At 42.8% G+C, this 16996-nt stretch overlaps 1 protein-coding gene across 1 annotated transcript; it reads left to right on the forward strand.

Annotated features, from left to right (window-relative positions):
• Nucleotides 1–6994: 6994 nt before the first annotated feature.
• On the forward strand, nt 6995–14056 carry LOC135408745 (syntabulin-like). Its single transcript, XM_064643745.1, has 4 exons — nt 6995–7120; nt 9547–9750; nt 10708–10857; nt 11976–14056. Exons 1-4 carry the CDS (start codon nt 7080–7082, stop codon nt 13078–13080), a joined length of 1500 nt encoding a protein of 499 aa, XP_064499815.1. The 5' UTR covers nt 6995–7079; the 3' UTR covers nt 13081–14056.
• The last annotated feature ends 2940 nt before the right edge of the window (nt 14057–16996 follow it).

Consider the following 16996-nt stretch of genomic DNA (forward strand, 5'->3'; position numbering starts at 1 on the left):
GTGCTTCTTAACAGTAAGAGTGCTGTTGGGGGGGGGAAAAGCAGCAAATAACACCAGTCATATCTTGAAATGCATTGCCTTCAGACCTAGGCAACCAATCAATATACTGGGTTAGGTTTTACTGTTCTTTTCTATAGATGACACTTGAACTTTAATAGTTTTTTATAATCAGTAAATATTTGATTAGCTTATGACAAATTTTGCTTTTCGTTCTGAGACTGCAGGGTTGTTTAGTCAGTTATCTCCCAGATATATTTATCCTCCCAGTGGTTTTTTCTTGCCTGTTGAAAACATGTCAAACTGATTTAAAATGTTTTATGCACATTATAATGAAAGCCATATGTCTTGTATTAAGGGTGACTGTGCAAAAGTTTTCAGTTGAATTGGGTTTAGCATGTGATTACATGGATTTGCATATATGCTGTGCACGTGTGCCTGTGCAGCTCATTGCTGTGCCCCAGACAGCTTCTCTCCTCCTTATGCATGGGAACCAGGTTTAGGATGTGTGTTGAAGGGGCCTCTGAAAGCCCTTTGCTAAACTTCTGCCACCCATGTGATGGGAGGGCTGGGATCTTTTCCCAGTCTGTGATGGACTTTTCTGCCTTTCTGTGTACTGCTAAGTCATCCCTGCCAGAGATGATATTTTCCAGTTTCTAAAAATACTTCTGACCAACCGATCCATTTCCCTTCAAACAGACCAAATAGTACTGCCAGGTACATAAAAAAATCTCCCAAGGTGACACTACATACTTGCTTATAAAAAATACTTGTCCTTAGGTGGATTTAGAAATATATTTTATAAAACTGTTGAATGCAAGTTGAGTGTCATGTTATACAACTCTCACTATACTTTTTGAACCTCCAGTCTCAATGTTTGTATTGAGGTTGGTGTAGGAAAGCAGCATCCTTCCACCTCTGATAACAAAGAACCTTTTTGTTTGAACATGAAGATAAGTTCTCCAGATTGTTCCCTTCTGCTCCATGAGCATATGTTCCCCCTAACAAAGGTCACTTCAGGCTGAGAAGAGTAAATTTATGGGAGCCATTTTTAAGGTGGTGTTGGAATGGGTCAAACTGCATATAGAAGCATGAAAAAAATAATTAGGTGAGGTTGATTTCTATAGGAAGAATCTCCTTTAGATACATAAAGCATCAAAAAACTCCAGCTTGTAATGCTCTTTGTCTGTTACAACATCCGCTTGTGGCTGCTCTACAAATCCATGAATTAAAAACAATTAGGAAAAACACAAGCCCAGATCATAGTGATATGCAGAATATGCATGATGGCTCTCAGCCAATATCAGTAATTAGTTTGTAGTGACTGTGTTTTGAGAGAAGAGCTTGATTGATTGTGGTTTCACAGCATACTAAATCACATTCTGTATTCATGTTGAGATCTGCAGTGCTTATAATTTGCATTAGTGTGGTTCAGATTACTACCAAAACTATAGTACTTAGATGAGATCAGAAAACTGCTTAATGGGATAAATTTTAATTATTTGATTACAATCCTTCCAAAGTAAGAAGCATAAGCAAGAAAGATGAGCAAAAATCAAGATAAATAATAATTTTTAAAAGCACATTTAGATTCAAACACGGGGAAGCAGGATCTGTGTAGCAGTCCTTCCCTAAAGTCTTCTGTCTGCTCTTGGATCTCCTCACCCAGAAGGTTTGAACAATTTATAGAGAGCCAACCAAGAGCTATGCCTCACATCCCGTCTGATTGCCTCTTTTCCAGCTGTGTTGTGCCAGAGCTGAGCAGTTAGAACTTGAGGAAAAGATCTGTGTTCAGTGCCCTCCAATGTGACCTACTGGGCATCCTCAACTTCTTCCCCTGACTCTGGACCTCATTATAGTGGCATAGAGGCAGAGGCAGAGGCAGAGTGTGGGGGAGCAGCTTCTGTCACCCAAAGATTAGAGCAGTCCACATGGAGGAGAGCTGTGTCCTGTTCCTTACTCCCAAGGTTACATCTGGTTTTACCCAGTTACTGTTTGGTGTGAAATATAATAGTTAAATCCAAGATAAGAGGCTCATACATAGAAGTAAAATAAGTACTAAGTCAAAGGCCAGGGACTGGAACCCATCTATGGTCTTGACAGTGTGAATTCAGTGCATTTCCCACTAGGAGACCTTGCCTTTGAAATGGATCATTTTTAAGGGTTTCATCTGAAGAAAAGCCTGAAATGCTAAAGCAAGACTTCATCACTTCTTTACAGCTTCTTTTTCTTACATCCGTCAATGCATGTGGCTTTCTTTCCTAGATTGTTTGTGGTGTGCAAAATCAGTCTTGCAGGAACAACTCCATATTAAATAGAAAAATAAAAGCAGTGTTAATGTTGCCTGGATATATACTGCTTATGCTGTAAAATATTGGAGCTAGAGATGTAGCTGCAAGTTAAATATCTCAAGATAAATTAAACCAAATCTCTTACAAATACAAGTCTTTTCAGTAGCAGGTATTACAACTGAATTCTCTCTACTTTTTCAGCTGCTTCTAATGATTTTTCTGGGAATTTTTTTATGCAATCAGTCCCAAATTCTGTCCCTGGGGTCTCTAAATAAAGCTCTCTAGGGAGACAGCATGCCACCTATTCCTCTAGTAGCTGCACCAAAGTGGTGAAAATGTTTGCTTATTCTGGTCTCTTTGCTGTATAACAAGGTGCTTATGAAGGCAAGAAGGTTCAGCAAATTTAAGTGCTTTACATTTTGAGGACAAGCTGTCTCTGTCAGCACTGTTTTATTTACAGCTCTGTTTCACTGACTACATGCAAAACCTGCTTCAAGACAGATATACCTATAAAGAGGTCATGTTTATGGAGTCAGAAATAGATAAGCTTTGTGGTTTATATACTTTGGCAGCTATGAACCAATGGTGAAGTTGCAAATAGGAAAGACATCCACAAAAACCAAAATTTTAATAAGCCCATATGCATTCTGAGTCTGGGGAGTCCAGTTCTGCTGATGAGCTGTCAGTGTTCCTGTCACAGATATTACTTGAATTTTTTCCTTTTTACCTTATTTTAATCTAGTATTTTGATGGCAAATGGGCAACAAAAGGCACACAAGAAAGTCTGAGCTTTATTCTTACAGAAGGAAAAACATTAAATGCTAAAGTGCAAGCAAAATTTTAAGATTTTGTGGCCAGAAGACCATACAACAAAGTCTCCAAGCATCTGTAATGGCTAGAAATAGAAGAGTGGGATGCCATACTCCAGGAGTTCATGTGGGGTTATTGTGCGATCTTGTGTAAGAAGGTTTGACATGGTATTTTTGTGCTAGCATACTGTTCTGGTAAACCTGATGTACCTAATCTGTTCTACCTGTAAAACCTGTGAATGCAGTGTGTGGTACAGTCACTGTACTGTGTCATTGTCCTTGCACTATGGCTGAGGCAGTGCAGAGGGTAGAGTTAAAGGTGAGGCTTTTCTACACCCAAAACGTAGGCGTGGTGGCTGCCCTGCACCAGTGGGATAAACACGCAGTAGTGCCAGCTGGAGGCGTACTGGCCCTTGCACAAGGAGCTTTCTCCATCTCCTCCATCCCGCCCCGAAATCTGTAATTGCATCACATGCAAGGGGGAAAATTTGTCCTGGAGGCATTCGTAGTAGGTTTCCCCGTGGATTCCTGTGCTGCGGCAGGACAGCATTAGCTCCCTGAGCTGTGGTCGCAGATGAGCACACGCGGCTGCAGGACCATCATCGCCCTCCCTGCCTCTGCCTGGGCTGTGCCGGCCCGCGCTGCCCGCACGCCTCGTCACAGCTCCCTTCTTCTCCCTCCGTGTCAGCTGAGCTCGGTGACTGTAGCGATTCCGTCAGGGCAGGAGGAGACGAAAAGGCAGCACAAGGCGTGATGCTGCTTGAAGCGCACTCTTAGCTCTGGGCCACTGCCCATGGGGCAATAAAGCGCAGGGACAGCACTAGACACTACAAGATTTCACTCCTGCTTCTCAGATACTCATTCCCGGCAAGCAGCAATCCTGGAAAATGTGACGGTACTTTGTTGGCCATCCTTGTGTTGTCCCTCCCATTGCACAGCGCAGTACACAGCTCCACTGCCATGGCGTGGGCGTGCTGCTGCTCGGAGCCCGCTGCCAGGCGGGGGAGGCCGGAGCGAGGGGCTTCCCAGCATCGCATCCCGGGCTGGCTCGACTGCCGGCAGGCTCTGTGCGCTGCGACACTGGTGGCTGCAGCACGGAAGAATATGTATGAAATGAATTCCAAAGGAGACACCGTCGAAGCTGGTGACTCAACCTGTAGCATCTTTTGCAGGAAAGGGTTAGTAAGACCTTAGCAGGAAAGTCTCCGATCAGAGTTAAACACGTGTTCTGGCCAGTTAGGAAAAAGCAATGTGGTTTTGAGAAATGTCAGTCTCTTTCATGGCTAATGCTGAATTAGTGGGCTGTTCTGGGGCTTTTGCAATCGCATTGTCAGTAACAAATATAGTCAACAGGCATCCTTAGGGAGCTCTCAGCCTGGAGAATGGCGTTAGGAGAACGAGAGGTCATGTTCAGCTCCTGCTCACATTGCTGTTAGACAAGGAGTTTCACCTTTTTGTTAAAATATTTGTTAGACAGAAGTTACCCAGGAGAATATGTTGCAATTGACATTTTATGGATAGATGCCATGTTGTTTTGCTTAGAGATGTCTACCAAATGGGAGAAAATGTTTTTTAAAGACTCCTAATAACATTGCTGTCAAGCACTGCTACACACAAAATTGGCTTGAACATCACTTACACACTTGGAATCATTACTAGCAGTGACCCCTTTAACTTATAAAATGTTCTCAAAGATCCTATAAATAGCCACGTCTAATTTTAAACATAAGTAGTCTCTTATGCTAAGTGTTAAGCTTGTGTGTAGCTGTTATTAGAACTGGGGCTAGAAAGGTTAGTTTGTGCTTTGCAGACACAGTTCCTGCTCTCAGATGCAGCTCAGTCTTTCCGAAGGCTCTGCTGTTGGTGTGGTTGTGTTTTCAGGCTCTGGTGGCTCTTATCAGCTGCGCCAGCTTCTGCAGCTCTTGGTGCTCCAAGCCAGGCAGGTCAGGGAGAGGCAACTGTTAAGCCTTGCTACCTTGAAATGCTTTCGATAGCAAGATCTGATTATGATGTGATCTACTTACCCAGAGATGAGCCTTGACTGGGGCTCCTGCTCTCTGTGCGGCAGCCAGGACTTGCCTTGGGAAAGCTGCTGGTGTCTTGCAAGCGCAGGAATGTTTTGGGGACCTAAACTCCAGAGGTACGACATCCATGTGACATGTTTACCTGCTCAGGCCTTGTTTGGAAAAGTAGTTTGGGGTGTAGTGTGGTACTGAGATATTATTTGAAGTGTACTTTAGTCTTGTAGATGGGAATGTTTTGTTTATCAGGAAAACTCTGTTGCAGCTTTGGACATCATGATCATTTTGCCTCCCCAAGGAGAGGGTCACTGACATCTGCATCTGTAGACATGATATAAATACCCTGTGAAACCAAGTGGCTTTGCTGCTCTCTCTCCTCTTGCAAATTTGTACACAGTTCTGATCTGGTTACAGCTGTGATGATTTGGGTCTGATTATCGGGGGTGTTGTACTGGACACAGAGCTGGTTAGAGGTGGTAGAGCTGGGTCCCCAGGACCCCCTTTTGAAGAGATAAGCTTTGCATCTGAGCACTTTGAAATTGGGCTGAGGAATATTCTGGGCTGGGCTGATGAAGAGGCACAGAGAAGTGGGGGCTGGTCTTGGACCTGATGAGGTAGGGAAAGTATTGGGTTAAATCCAAACATGCCTGATCCTAGGACCAGTTGCTAAGTGTTGCCAGATGGTAAGCATGGTTGCTGGCTGTTTCAGCCTCTTTAAGGCTGTGAAGCCAGGCTCTGAAGGCCTTTTCCCAGTCCCAGGTATTCTGGGGTGCAAGATGTGCCCATCACCATCAGCTCTGCGAAGAATTTAAGAGAGATTGAGCACTTGAAGGTCCATCTGCCACAGTGGGGATGGTGGTAGCTGCAGCTATATCTCCCCTATATGGAAAAGATAGCAAAAATGGTAAGTTTACAGCTGCTGTCTGGGGATATTTGTGCATGGGACAGCACCCAGAAATTTGCAGGTGAGAGATGCTCCCCCTGATTAGCTGCTTAAAGGATGTTGGAAAGTTATTTCCATCCCCTTGGCTGAAGTCACCATTCACTATTGTGGCTCTACAGCAAGAGACTGGGGTATGGCTTAGGACATTTGCCATTTGAGTGACAGACTGGAAAAAATTTCTAACTTTGAGGTGTTGTTTTTTTTCTCCAGAGAGTAAGACTTTCTTAGTATATCTACCTACTACTGACCTTAGCAAAATGAGAGCAGTTTTCCTTGTATATGCCAGAGCTTGGGAAATAAAAACCATGATGCATAGAAAATCAGTCATCAGAAAGATGACTTAGTAACTGAGAAGGACTTGAGAGCTACATGTGGTTTTGGATTATTTTAAAGTTATTAGAACTGCCTCACTATGCTTCTGCACTACATGAAACCTGCACGTGTGTGTACATACATATATGAATACCCTGTTAGCCTATGCTCATCTATACTTATATACATGTATGTGTATGTCATCTCAGAAACCAAAATAGAAGCAGGAAGCAGTGTTTCTGTATGGTTTAAAGCATGAGAAATATCCAGTTACAATTGTGTGTTTATAATCACTGTGCTCCTTAAGGAACCACGTGAACAGCCTCATTCTTCTATTGATGGCTGCAAGAAAACAAACAGGTTGTCACAACAAGTGTTCCTATCCAAGTCCTAAAATGGCTTCTATAGCGTGAGGGTTTTGTGTCCAAATGTTTCTTCTGTTCTTGTTGAGTGTCAGTTCTGAAGAAATACTGAAAATCTGGAACAAATCCAGTGCTTGTCCTCAGGGATGTTTGAAAATCCATGCAACTTCTGAAATTCACCCAGAACAGACAAAGGAAGGATGCTTGTGATTCACTGTTATTTTGAAAACAATCTGAGTTATAATTTCCATCATGTTTTTACTCTTCCCTTTTCCTTTCCAGGCAGTGAAGCTGATTTTAGCTCTTCAAGCAGCACGGGCAGTATTTCAGCACCTGAAGTCCATATGTCTGCTGCTGGAAGCAAAAGATCTTCTTTTTCTCGCAAGTAAGCAAAGCAATTTTTACTGAATGTTGCCAGTATGAAGATGGACTGCTGTGTAAGGTCTTGCATTTTAAAACAATCAGGGTAGGACTAGGCTCTTGGGTAGCACACTGATGAGAACTGTGAAATAAGAAAGGAGAATTCTGTATTTGGTGCACAAAAATTGTCCATATGCCAGATCAGCCGACTGCTGGGGGTTTTTTGTGTATTCATAACAAGTATAGGAGATACAACTAGGTAAGGAAGAAAAGGCATTGGCTGCAGTGGTGGAGAGAGCAACTGGGTTTATGTTAGTTAACAGCAGTACTTGTAGCCAGTTAATCTAAACCTTTTGGTCTTATCACTTTGTTTTATCTCTGTCATAAATTATCAGCTTGGCATACACCCTTGAGATCATGATCTCACTTTTTTTAGGAAGAAGTAGACAATATTGCCTTTGATGTTTTTTTGTTGGGTTGTTGGGGTTTTTTTCTGAAATACCCTTGCCCAACCTTTAGATAACCACAGCTATATGCATTTTTTTTTTTAAAATCATGTTTCTAAATGAGCCTTTCATGAAAGATTTCTGTAAGATTTCTCCCTGTCGTGTGTGAATGGCAAATTCAGACAGCTTGCGAATACAGGGGCATTGGGATGGAGCAGCACACATTGTGTTCTGCCCCCGCAATCCCTGCTGGTTATATTTTGCGGAGTAGGAGGAAAGAGTTCAAATTGACAGGACTGGTTTCCTGCCCTTTGTGAAAGAGCTGGCAGGCAGCCTGGGACCAGCAGCGGGATACCCGTATGCTTGAGTCCCACAGACGTCTTCATGGTTGCAATGTGCCCCAGCATACAGATTGTCAGAATGATGCTTAATGAGCGGTTTCCTATCTGTATCATGAGACTGCTAGAAAAATAAACATTACTTACGCTCTCTCTAGATTACATCTAACAAGTAAAGTTACTGGCTGTGGGAAAAAAATGGTACTAAGTATAATCTGAAGCCCTAAAATCACCTTACTCTCAGTAAGATTAATCACCTTACTTTCACTAAGATTATGTATCATTTCATGTACTACTTTGCATTTTAATATAACTTAAAATTAGAGCATACTGACCTACTTCATTGGACAGAAGTCCTCTCTAATAAGGCTCCTTCAGATACATTGCTGTGTTAAGCAGCCTGTGCAAGTTCTCCTGCACACCAGAGCTGATGATACACTGTGTTAAGTAGAAAGAGATATCTCCGTTGCAATATGTTCTTTTTTAACTGTTTGACTTAACTCACTATGAAACATTTCAGTGTTGTCACAAACCACAGTCCTGCATTTCATAGTAAAATAATTATAAAATCACCCAAACCACAGCAGTGTGATGAAGGTTCACAGCAGCCACTTAACCATCTGTTCCTTATAAACTGTTCCATTTGCAGAGAAGGAAGGAAACCAAGTGAAACAATTTAAAGAAGAGATGTTGCTTCATAGTTCTGTGGTATTTAAATTTTTATGTTCAAGTCTTCTCTTTCGCTGGATGGATTTAACTTTTTCTGGTTTGTGGGTTTTTTTGTTTTTGTTTTAGGGGTTTTGTTGTGGTTTTTTTTTTAGCCTGCCCTTTAATTACCATTTAGAAGAACAACTTCCACGGAGAATGAAGGAAGCAGTGTAGTAGTGCAGGATAACAAATCAAGGAGGCAGGAGAGTAATGCATCCCAGGAAGCTTCCTCAGAGTGCTCCAGCCCTTGGGCAGCTGTCAGGCAGTGAGGGTACCAACTCATTTCAAGCAAACACAGTTGATAGATTATTTAATAAAGAGTGGGAAAAGGAAGGTAGATATGTATGAGAAAAACTGGGTGAAAGAAAGAAAAGGTTGTGTTTCTTACTGTCTATTTTAATATTATTTCTGTGGAGTTCAAACTATATCTAAGCGAATGAATAGCTGACCATGACAGATGAAGCACCCACTATGCCAAAGGCAGAAAAGAACAGTGGCCCAAACAAAATCTGTTTTCACTGCACGCTGTGATCCCTCAGGCTGCTTGCCGAGGAGCATGAAAGCAGCCTTACAGCAATCCTCCACATGCAGGCACCACTCCACAGGCCTGGCCAGGGAAAGCTGAAGTGTGGTTCTTTTGGCATTAGTCCAGACCACAGGCCTCTCATTATTTAAAGGAGATTCAGAGAACATGGACGATCTGACAGAGTCACTGGGAACTGTGCTGTCCACAGAGAAATGTGAAAATGGCTGAGGTCTCCCTAGATCACGTAATTCAGACTGAGACCACCCCAGTCAGTGAAAGAACATGCACTGTCTGATAACATCAGGACTTTATTTCCTTCCGGCCACTCACTTATTTCTCTGGTTTAGCATTTAGAGAACTTTGTGTGTAAAATGAGACATATAATGGGTTCTGTGATGAGGATAATGCTTTCACCATTTCGGTTCTCTTCCAGTCGTGGCCCTTATGGTCGGAATAACGGATCCTTATCCTACAAGTCTGGAGCCAGCCCACCTGCTTCCCATGGAAAGGACCCTTCGTCAACACTGTGCAAAACCCATCTGAATCCTGCTAATATCCATCAGAGTTACAGGGCTTCTTCAGCCAGCAGCAGCAACTCAGGCTCATACAAAGGAAGCGACAGCAGCCCAGTGATGAGGTAAGTCTGTATTTCAGCCTCCCGGTGTTCATCGCGCTGACTTACCCTCTCTACACTGTAGTGTGGGATCAGCTGTGGGAGCTGTTGTGCAGATGACCTTGTTCCTCAGCATAGGTGTGATTCCTCTTATTGCTGGCTTGAGAGTCAACAGGGTGCTCCATACCATGTAAAAGCTTTATTGTTTCACCACTGTAAAATTCAAGTTTACTGTAAATTAAAGCCCTTTGCCGTTGGTTTTCACTCCAAGGCAGGCTACTTCATGCGTTTTCATGTCATCAGTTCTCATGAGAATTTACTGGTTCTTTTGCTGTAGGGTTCTTTCACTTTGAAGAGAGTTGGGTGGGGTAGTACAGGAAATATGATACACTCGGGTGAAAATTCAGCCTGCCTCCCTAAGGAGTGCAGTTTCCTGTACAGGAAAGAGCACAGATACCTGCCAGAGCACGTGACACGTATTGCAGAGAAGAAATTGCCATCATGCTGCTGCTGTTTCCCTCAGTCTCTCTATCAGACAACTTAACAGCCAAGCATGTCAGACACACACCTAAAGCTAGATGGGATGAATGTAGGTTTCAGCGTGCTCAGCTTCTTAACTCCTGCACAGAGCTGAACTCCTTGCGCTGCCTCTCCTGGTTGTGTCTGCAGCTGGGTGCCCTTGCCAGGGGCCGAGCTGCCTGCTCTTGGACACACCATCCATTTCGGGTGAAGGGATGGCTAGCTATTTTAAAGTCTTATTTGATGTAATGACACTGAAGCCAAGTACATATATAGTACATTTTGCACTATAGCCTCAGATCTGCTGTTCATTCAAGTAATTTGATTTGCCAGAGGAGTCACTTGTATGGACACTGAGAAGCCCTAAATGAGTCCAGCTTTGCGTTTATCAGTCAATGGGATGTTTTTCTTTCTGCGAAGACTTAAGATGTTATGTGATGGTTTGTTTGGGGTTTTTTTCAGGCGATCAGGGAGATACAATTCTTGTGGTGACAATCACAGCATTAAACCACAAAATCCAGAGCAGTATTTGACTCCTCTGCAGCAGAAAGAAGTGGCAGTACGGCATTTGAAAACCAAGCTGAAAGAATCTGAGAGCAAACTTAAAGAAAGGTAAACTTCGCTTCAGAAATCAGTGTCGGAAAGATTTATTTGGGAACATTTGGGGGTGGGAGTCCTGAATGTTTTTACTCATTTCTTAATCACATAAAGTTTCCATTAAGAAATTTGAAATATGATCATTATGATTAGGTTGTTTTCAGGTGTTTCAAGTTTCATACCAAGCAGTTTAGTTATAAATATAGCTGTCTCTTCTCCCTTTTTGGAACTTTCAGAATTGAATATTTTCAAACTTTTTACAAGTCTGATTTAGCACTGAGGCCTTTTATACATAGAACAGTTTCTACCTGCCAGCATATATTGCCTTAGTGTCCTGTTCTGCCTCTCTCAGTGAAATATGACTGAATGTTCCCCTCACACTCAAATCACTGTGCCCACTTGTATTTTTGTCGCTTATATACTGAATTTTTAACAATAACCTTTTGTATGGATGTTGACAAAGAAGTGACAATGTGCATTACACAGTTGTCTCTTTCACAAAAACTGCACTCTGAGAACTGGCTCTCCAGCACAGACAATCCAAGGGGTACAAAGGGCAGTTTGAATGGAGGCCCAAGACAGAGTCCCCAGGATCCCATATGGTCCACCTCAGCATCTGCAAGGGCTGCAACTCAGATAGGGGCCCCCATACCCCACTTGCTTGCAGCAGGCTCTGGCTCCATGCTGGGAAAAGCAAGCCAGATGCCTGCAGCCGTGACCCACCTGGCTGTCTGAGGCCAGCATTGGCTCTGGCTGTACCTGAAAAGCTGCTGGCAGGCATGGTGGATGAGTCCCAGCAGCTGTTTCCCATTTCCTCTAGGGCGAGGCAGTAGGTGAGATGTTAAGCACTGCACTGGTCACACCTGACCTAGAGGTGACCACCTGTGCCTCAAAATGTCTGAGGTGTGGCACAGCCCACATGGCTGTTGGTTGTGTGGCAAGGCCAGTGACACTGATTAGCAATCAACCAGCATGTCCTGGCTCTCTCAGAGGTGGCTGCAAATAGCACCTGGAGGAATTTCCTTCCTTTTTGGAGCATCTCTGCAGCATAGCCATGCCTGTGTGATGAAGCCTCATGATGACTTCAACTGATCAGTCAGCAGAAGTGTTACAACATTTTTATTTTGCTACAGGGAAACAGAAATAGAAGAGCTTAAAGCTCAACTGGGACGGATGAGGGAAGACTGGATTGAGGAAGAGTGCAATCGTGTGGAGGCAGAGCTCGCCTTAAAGGAAGCAAGAAGTGAAATTAAACAACTCAAGCAGGTTATTGAAACCATGAAAAACAGCTTGGCTGAGAAAGACAAAAAAATTCAGAAATACTTCATAGACATAAACATTCAAAACAAGAAACTGGAATCTTTGCTGCAGAGCATGGAGATTGCTCAAAACCACTCTGTGAGGGATGAGCAGTGCCTGGAATACACGTGCGACTCAGAGGGGAAGCCATTAGCTTCATTGTGTGCCACTGTGCCAGACAGCCTCATCACAGAGGAAGAAACTCTGGAGGAAGTGGCAGACACTGAGCTGCTTCTTAGTGAAGACAGAGCTCATGGGATTGACTCATCTGGAGGGAGTTTGACCACCACAACCTCCGAGTTGAGTGATCCTGCTCCCTTCAGTGCTTCTGTAACTAAAGAAATGCTTGAAATTGTTCTGGACGGAAAACTAACTTACTGCCAGGAGGCAGAGAAAAGCAACAACATGATGGTGGAGCAGGCCATCCAGACTGACGTGGTGCCATATAGCCTAGATGTGGAGCAGCTCATTCAAAACATCTTCAGAGCTCAAGATACCTGCCCTCTAAGCCCACCTTCTTCACTGAAGGAATTGGGTGAATTTTCTCTTGAAAGCTTCAGTGATTCTGGTATCATAGTGGACTTAACTCCAAGTGATCCCAATTCTGCCATCCTTTTGTCTCCCATGGAGTCTCCATGCAGAAAGGTGGAGCACGGAGTTAATGAAAATCGTTTCATGAAAGAACTTGATTTTACAGAACCTCATGATGATGAAGGCTTTGAGTATGTCAATACAGGAATAAAGAGGAGATACTGGAGCAGCAGTCTCCTTGGAGATCTTCTGGCTGTAGCAGCCCCTGTTGTACCAACTATTGTGTGGGCTTTGAGTACTCAGAGAGGAGGAACAGATCCTATTTACAATATTGGAGCATTGCTTCGTGGTTGCTGCCTGGTGGCCCTGCACTCTTTACGCCGAACACCCTTCAATATCAAAACCTAAAGTCTACTCTGTCCCTGGGCACTAACTGGCTATGGCAGAGAGAAGGAGGGACGAAATAGATTATAAAAAGTTACTGTATATTCTGGCAGAGTCCATCATTTTGCTTTTGACTATTTGATTTGCACTATAAATCACTTCAAAAACATGTTCCTTGTTTCAAAATAAAAAAGACGAAGATGTTTTTAACAGATGTTTTTAACAGTACTGCTGCTTACAGAAATACTCCTCCTGCTCCCAGGCACGGATTCCTCCCCTGTGCTGGTGTCTTTCTTGTGCCAGTGCATCTGCACAGGGAAATCAGGAGCTATAGCTAGTGCTCCTTATGTCCCATTGCTGAGTTAGCATTAAGCTCAGTCACTTTCTCTGGATGGTTCACTCAGCGAATGTACGAGCACTTTGCACTGGTTCAAGGATGGCGTGAGATGTGCACGGGGACAAATGGCCAGAGAAGGGTGGGGTATTTCTCTAGACAGCACTAACCTGAAACATCTGTGAAACTACAGTGTTAAGTAAGTGACATGGAGACTCACTCCCCGTAGGGTATCACACCTGTGCTCCTGAAAGCATGCTAGCGCTTTCCATTTGTTGTCCCAAGTGTCAATTCCACTTAGAGGTAAAACCCGTATTCCCCAGGCAGCTTCCAGCACATCGTTTGTGCCTGTCTTGTGTAGTGCTCTTCTCAATTGTGCAATTGCTTGAGCATTTCACTGGTCTTGTGCGTATACAGGGACTGTAACCAAAAATGTACACTGTTGGGAGTCTTCACACTTGTTACAATGATAAGTATAGGCGTGGATACACTTTGACTCTTAATGTTGTTTTAAAGTCTTAATGTATTGGAACCGGATAGTCTTTTGAGCCCTTTGAAATACTATGTATAAATGTATTGTGTTTTAACTTATTGTTTATTTAATTGCTTAATTGTAAATTATCTTTATAATCACAAAATTAAGTAAAGCATGATAGAAATGTCAAACGTGTGAGAGTTTTACTGTAGCAAAGATATAAGAAAATAGCCCATCCCAGCTGAGCTGTCAGGTAAGGCCTGAGCTGGAGGAAGTACTCTATCAGGTCCTGTAACAGTGAAACAGTTAGACTGAGGAAACCTGAGTACAGCTCCAAGTGTAAGCACTCAGCCAGGCTCATTAAAGGCTCCAGTCGGTAAATGCACACACCACACCCTCTGCCACCCGAGGCTGCATTCACAGATGTGACCTATCTTTAACCCAATGTGATCAGCCAGAAACCTGGAACTTCTCATTGCGGCAATCCCAGGACAATATCAGTCTTTTTGGCATTTAACAAAGGTCCAGGAGGCCTCATTTAACCCAGCTGACAGTCATGCAGTCTCAGTGTGCACACTGTGACCATCAAACTATTCTCCATGTCCAAAACCTGAGATCTGTGGATAGATCAGAGGAGGGGAACACTACCCAACAGATGAAACAGTGCAGTTTCTCTCACTCCAGCCTAGCTTTCAACACCACCTCTGGTTATTTAAACCTCACTGGCCTCCCGTTTTCCCCTTCAGCAAAACAAGGGTAGTATTTCCCTGTGCAACCCAGAGCAGAAGGGGTCCAGTGAAGCCTGACACTGCTGTACATTGCTCTGCAACTTTTGGGAAGGGAGTTATGAGTAATTCACAAAGGAGGAATATAATTAATTGGCCAGTGTACAGGGAACATTTGCGGGCACTCAAGAGAGTGATATGCACTGACACTTACACAGGCAACTTGGGCACCTTTCATGTCCCTGTGATGCCTGGGTTGTGAATTATTATGTGTTTGCAACAGAGATTCCAGAGGCCTAATTAAGCATTACATTAATTAAGAGAAATCTAATAGATAATTTGATGTAAATAGTCAGTCCCCAAGAGTTCACAGAGATGGACATGAGAGCATCATGCTTGCTTTGCCATAACTTCCTCTTCCGTGCTCTCCCATCTTAGGTGCCTGCAGCCAGCTGGCTTGCCTTGTGACACTGCTGCAATGGATACTGCTCAAAGGTCACTTTCAAAAGCTTTTAAATTATATTGACTTAGGTCAAAATTAATAGTTAGAGGGATTAATGTAAATTTTACACAAACCATGGAAATTTTTTAATTCCTAGATATCTCCTCTTGGGACTGAAACATATTACAGAAAATGCCTTATTATTCCTACTTCGAACTATGTCTGTGCAAGGCCAAGAGAGCAGTATTTTATACGTGATGTTACAATGTTGGATTTCTCTTTTACTGCCACTATTGTTTAAGTGATCTTTACTTTGAGGATCGTGAAATGGAGCATAATTCAGAGGAAAGAAGTAATCTTCTTCAGTTCTAGGAGATGCATTCACCTGCAACTACATGAGGTTTCTTTTGGCAGCAAGAGGCAACAAAGCAGCACAAACCTACACTCAAAAATGTCAATAGGCCAAACTAATTTCAAACCATGTTTTTGGGCAGGCTACATTTAGCAGTAATGTTTCTAAATGTTTTTAAGTGTGCTGCTTAAGACATAAGACTAACACCAGCATAACATCAAAGCTTCTTCCCATCTTTAAATATCTTTCAGTCTGCTCAGCTCTCATAAGGCATTTAACTGCACTCAGCAAGAGGTGACAGAATTCCCAACATTCCTGGTAAGAAAAGTCCTTGCTCTGATCTCTATCCAAAATTCAGCTTGCATCCAAACCTCCACCTTTCCTCCTCCTGGCTTCAGGGATGTAGACAGCTCAAGGAGCCCTTTGTAAGAAGAGGCCTAAAGTACTATACTAAATGCTCCAGTCCCCAGACTTCAGGGAAAAACTGGCTTTGTTCCACAATCTCATAGAGGATATGCCAATTGTTAAAAAACACACCATCCTAATTTTTTTCCCTCTAATATTACACTTTAGTCTTAGTCATGTCTCACCTGGATCCCACTGGTGTGTACAGAGTAACATCAGCCTCCAAGCACTTCAATAAAAACTCCCATCCTTTTTTCTGAGTTCAGAAGATGCTCACACCCACACCTGTTTGCACCAGAAGTCTTGTCTCAAAATGTGCAGGTGGGGAGGACATGCAGCACACAGGTTAAGGGTAAAATAGCAGATGTTATTGAATTCAGGCTTATAGCACAGGAACCAAGTCAGCTCCTTCCCGGGCTGAAGGGACGCCTATTTATAATCCCAATAAACATTTTCTTTCTAACCAGGAACAAAAAAGCCTTTCTTTGCATAACCTACCAGGAGCACACTTTGAGTTGCAGGTCATCCATAACAAGTTATTTTCTCGCAGCACAGGTCAATATGATCTCCCATGAAAAACTCTGAAATGTTTATAAATACATTGATAAAAATGCAAAAGCAGACATTTTTTATCAGGTAGGAAGCAAAGGGTTCTTTAAAACTGTTTAATTACATGTTTCAGGTAAGCACAGACAATACAGTAGATTTCCCACCACTCAATATTTACATTCTTTTCCTAGGCTTGAGCTGTTCATTAAGTGTTTTTCAATCAACATCCTTGTCAATCACTTTTGCTCCAAGGAATGGTGCTGGAATAGAACTATTGCAGGAAACATTCCATCAAGGCATGATTTTCTGCGGGGTTTTTCTCCTTTAAGAACCATGTACTAGTAGTTCAAGATATTTTGGGAAAGTCCTGGCTTCCAAGATGATCTGAAGAATGCACTGAAACCAAGCACTGCGCTGAAGTCCTATAAATAGTTAAATCAATACCCATATGTATGTTGTAGAGTTGAAATTTTCTTTTCACCAGCACTGCCATTGATGCTTGGTTTCTGTTAGGACAGTTTCACACCAATTTTGTTTTGTTCCTTTTTCATTAGCCTTTGTGCCTCTTTCTCCATTTTCTTTCGCTGTTGTTCTGCTGCTCTTTTTTCCCTTTCTGCTATCTTCTGTTGTCTGCAATTAAAGAAAACATGAATTGCTA

This window comes from Pseudopipra pipra, unplaced genomic scaffold, assembly GCF_036250125.1.
Source record: "Pseudopipra pipra isolate bDixPip1 unplaced genomic scaffold, bDixPip1.hap1 HAP1_SCAFFOLD_600, whole genome shotgun sequence".
NCBI lineage: Eukaryota > Metazoa > Chordata > Aves > Passeriformes > Pipridae > Pseudopipra > Pseudopipra pipra.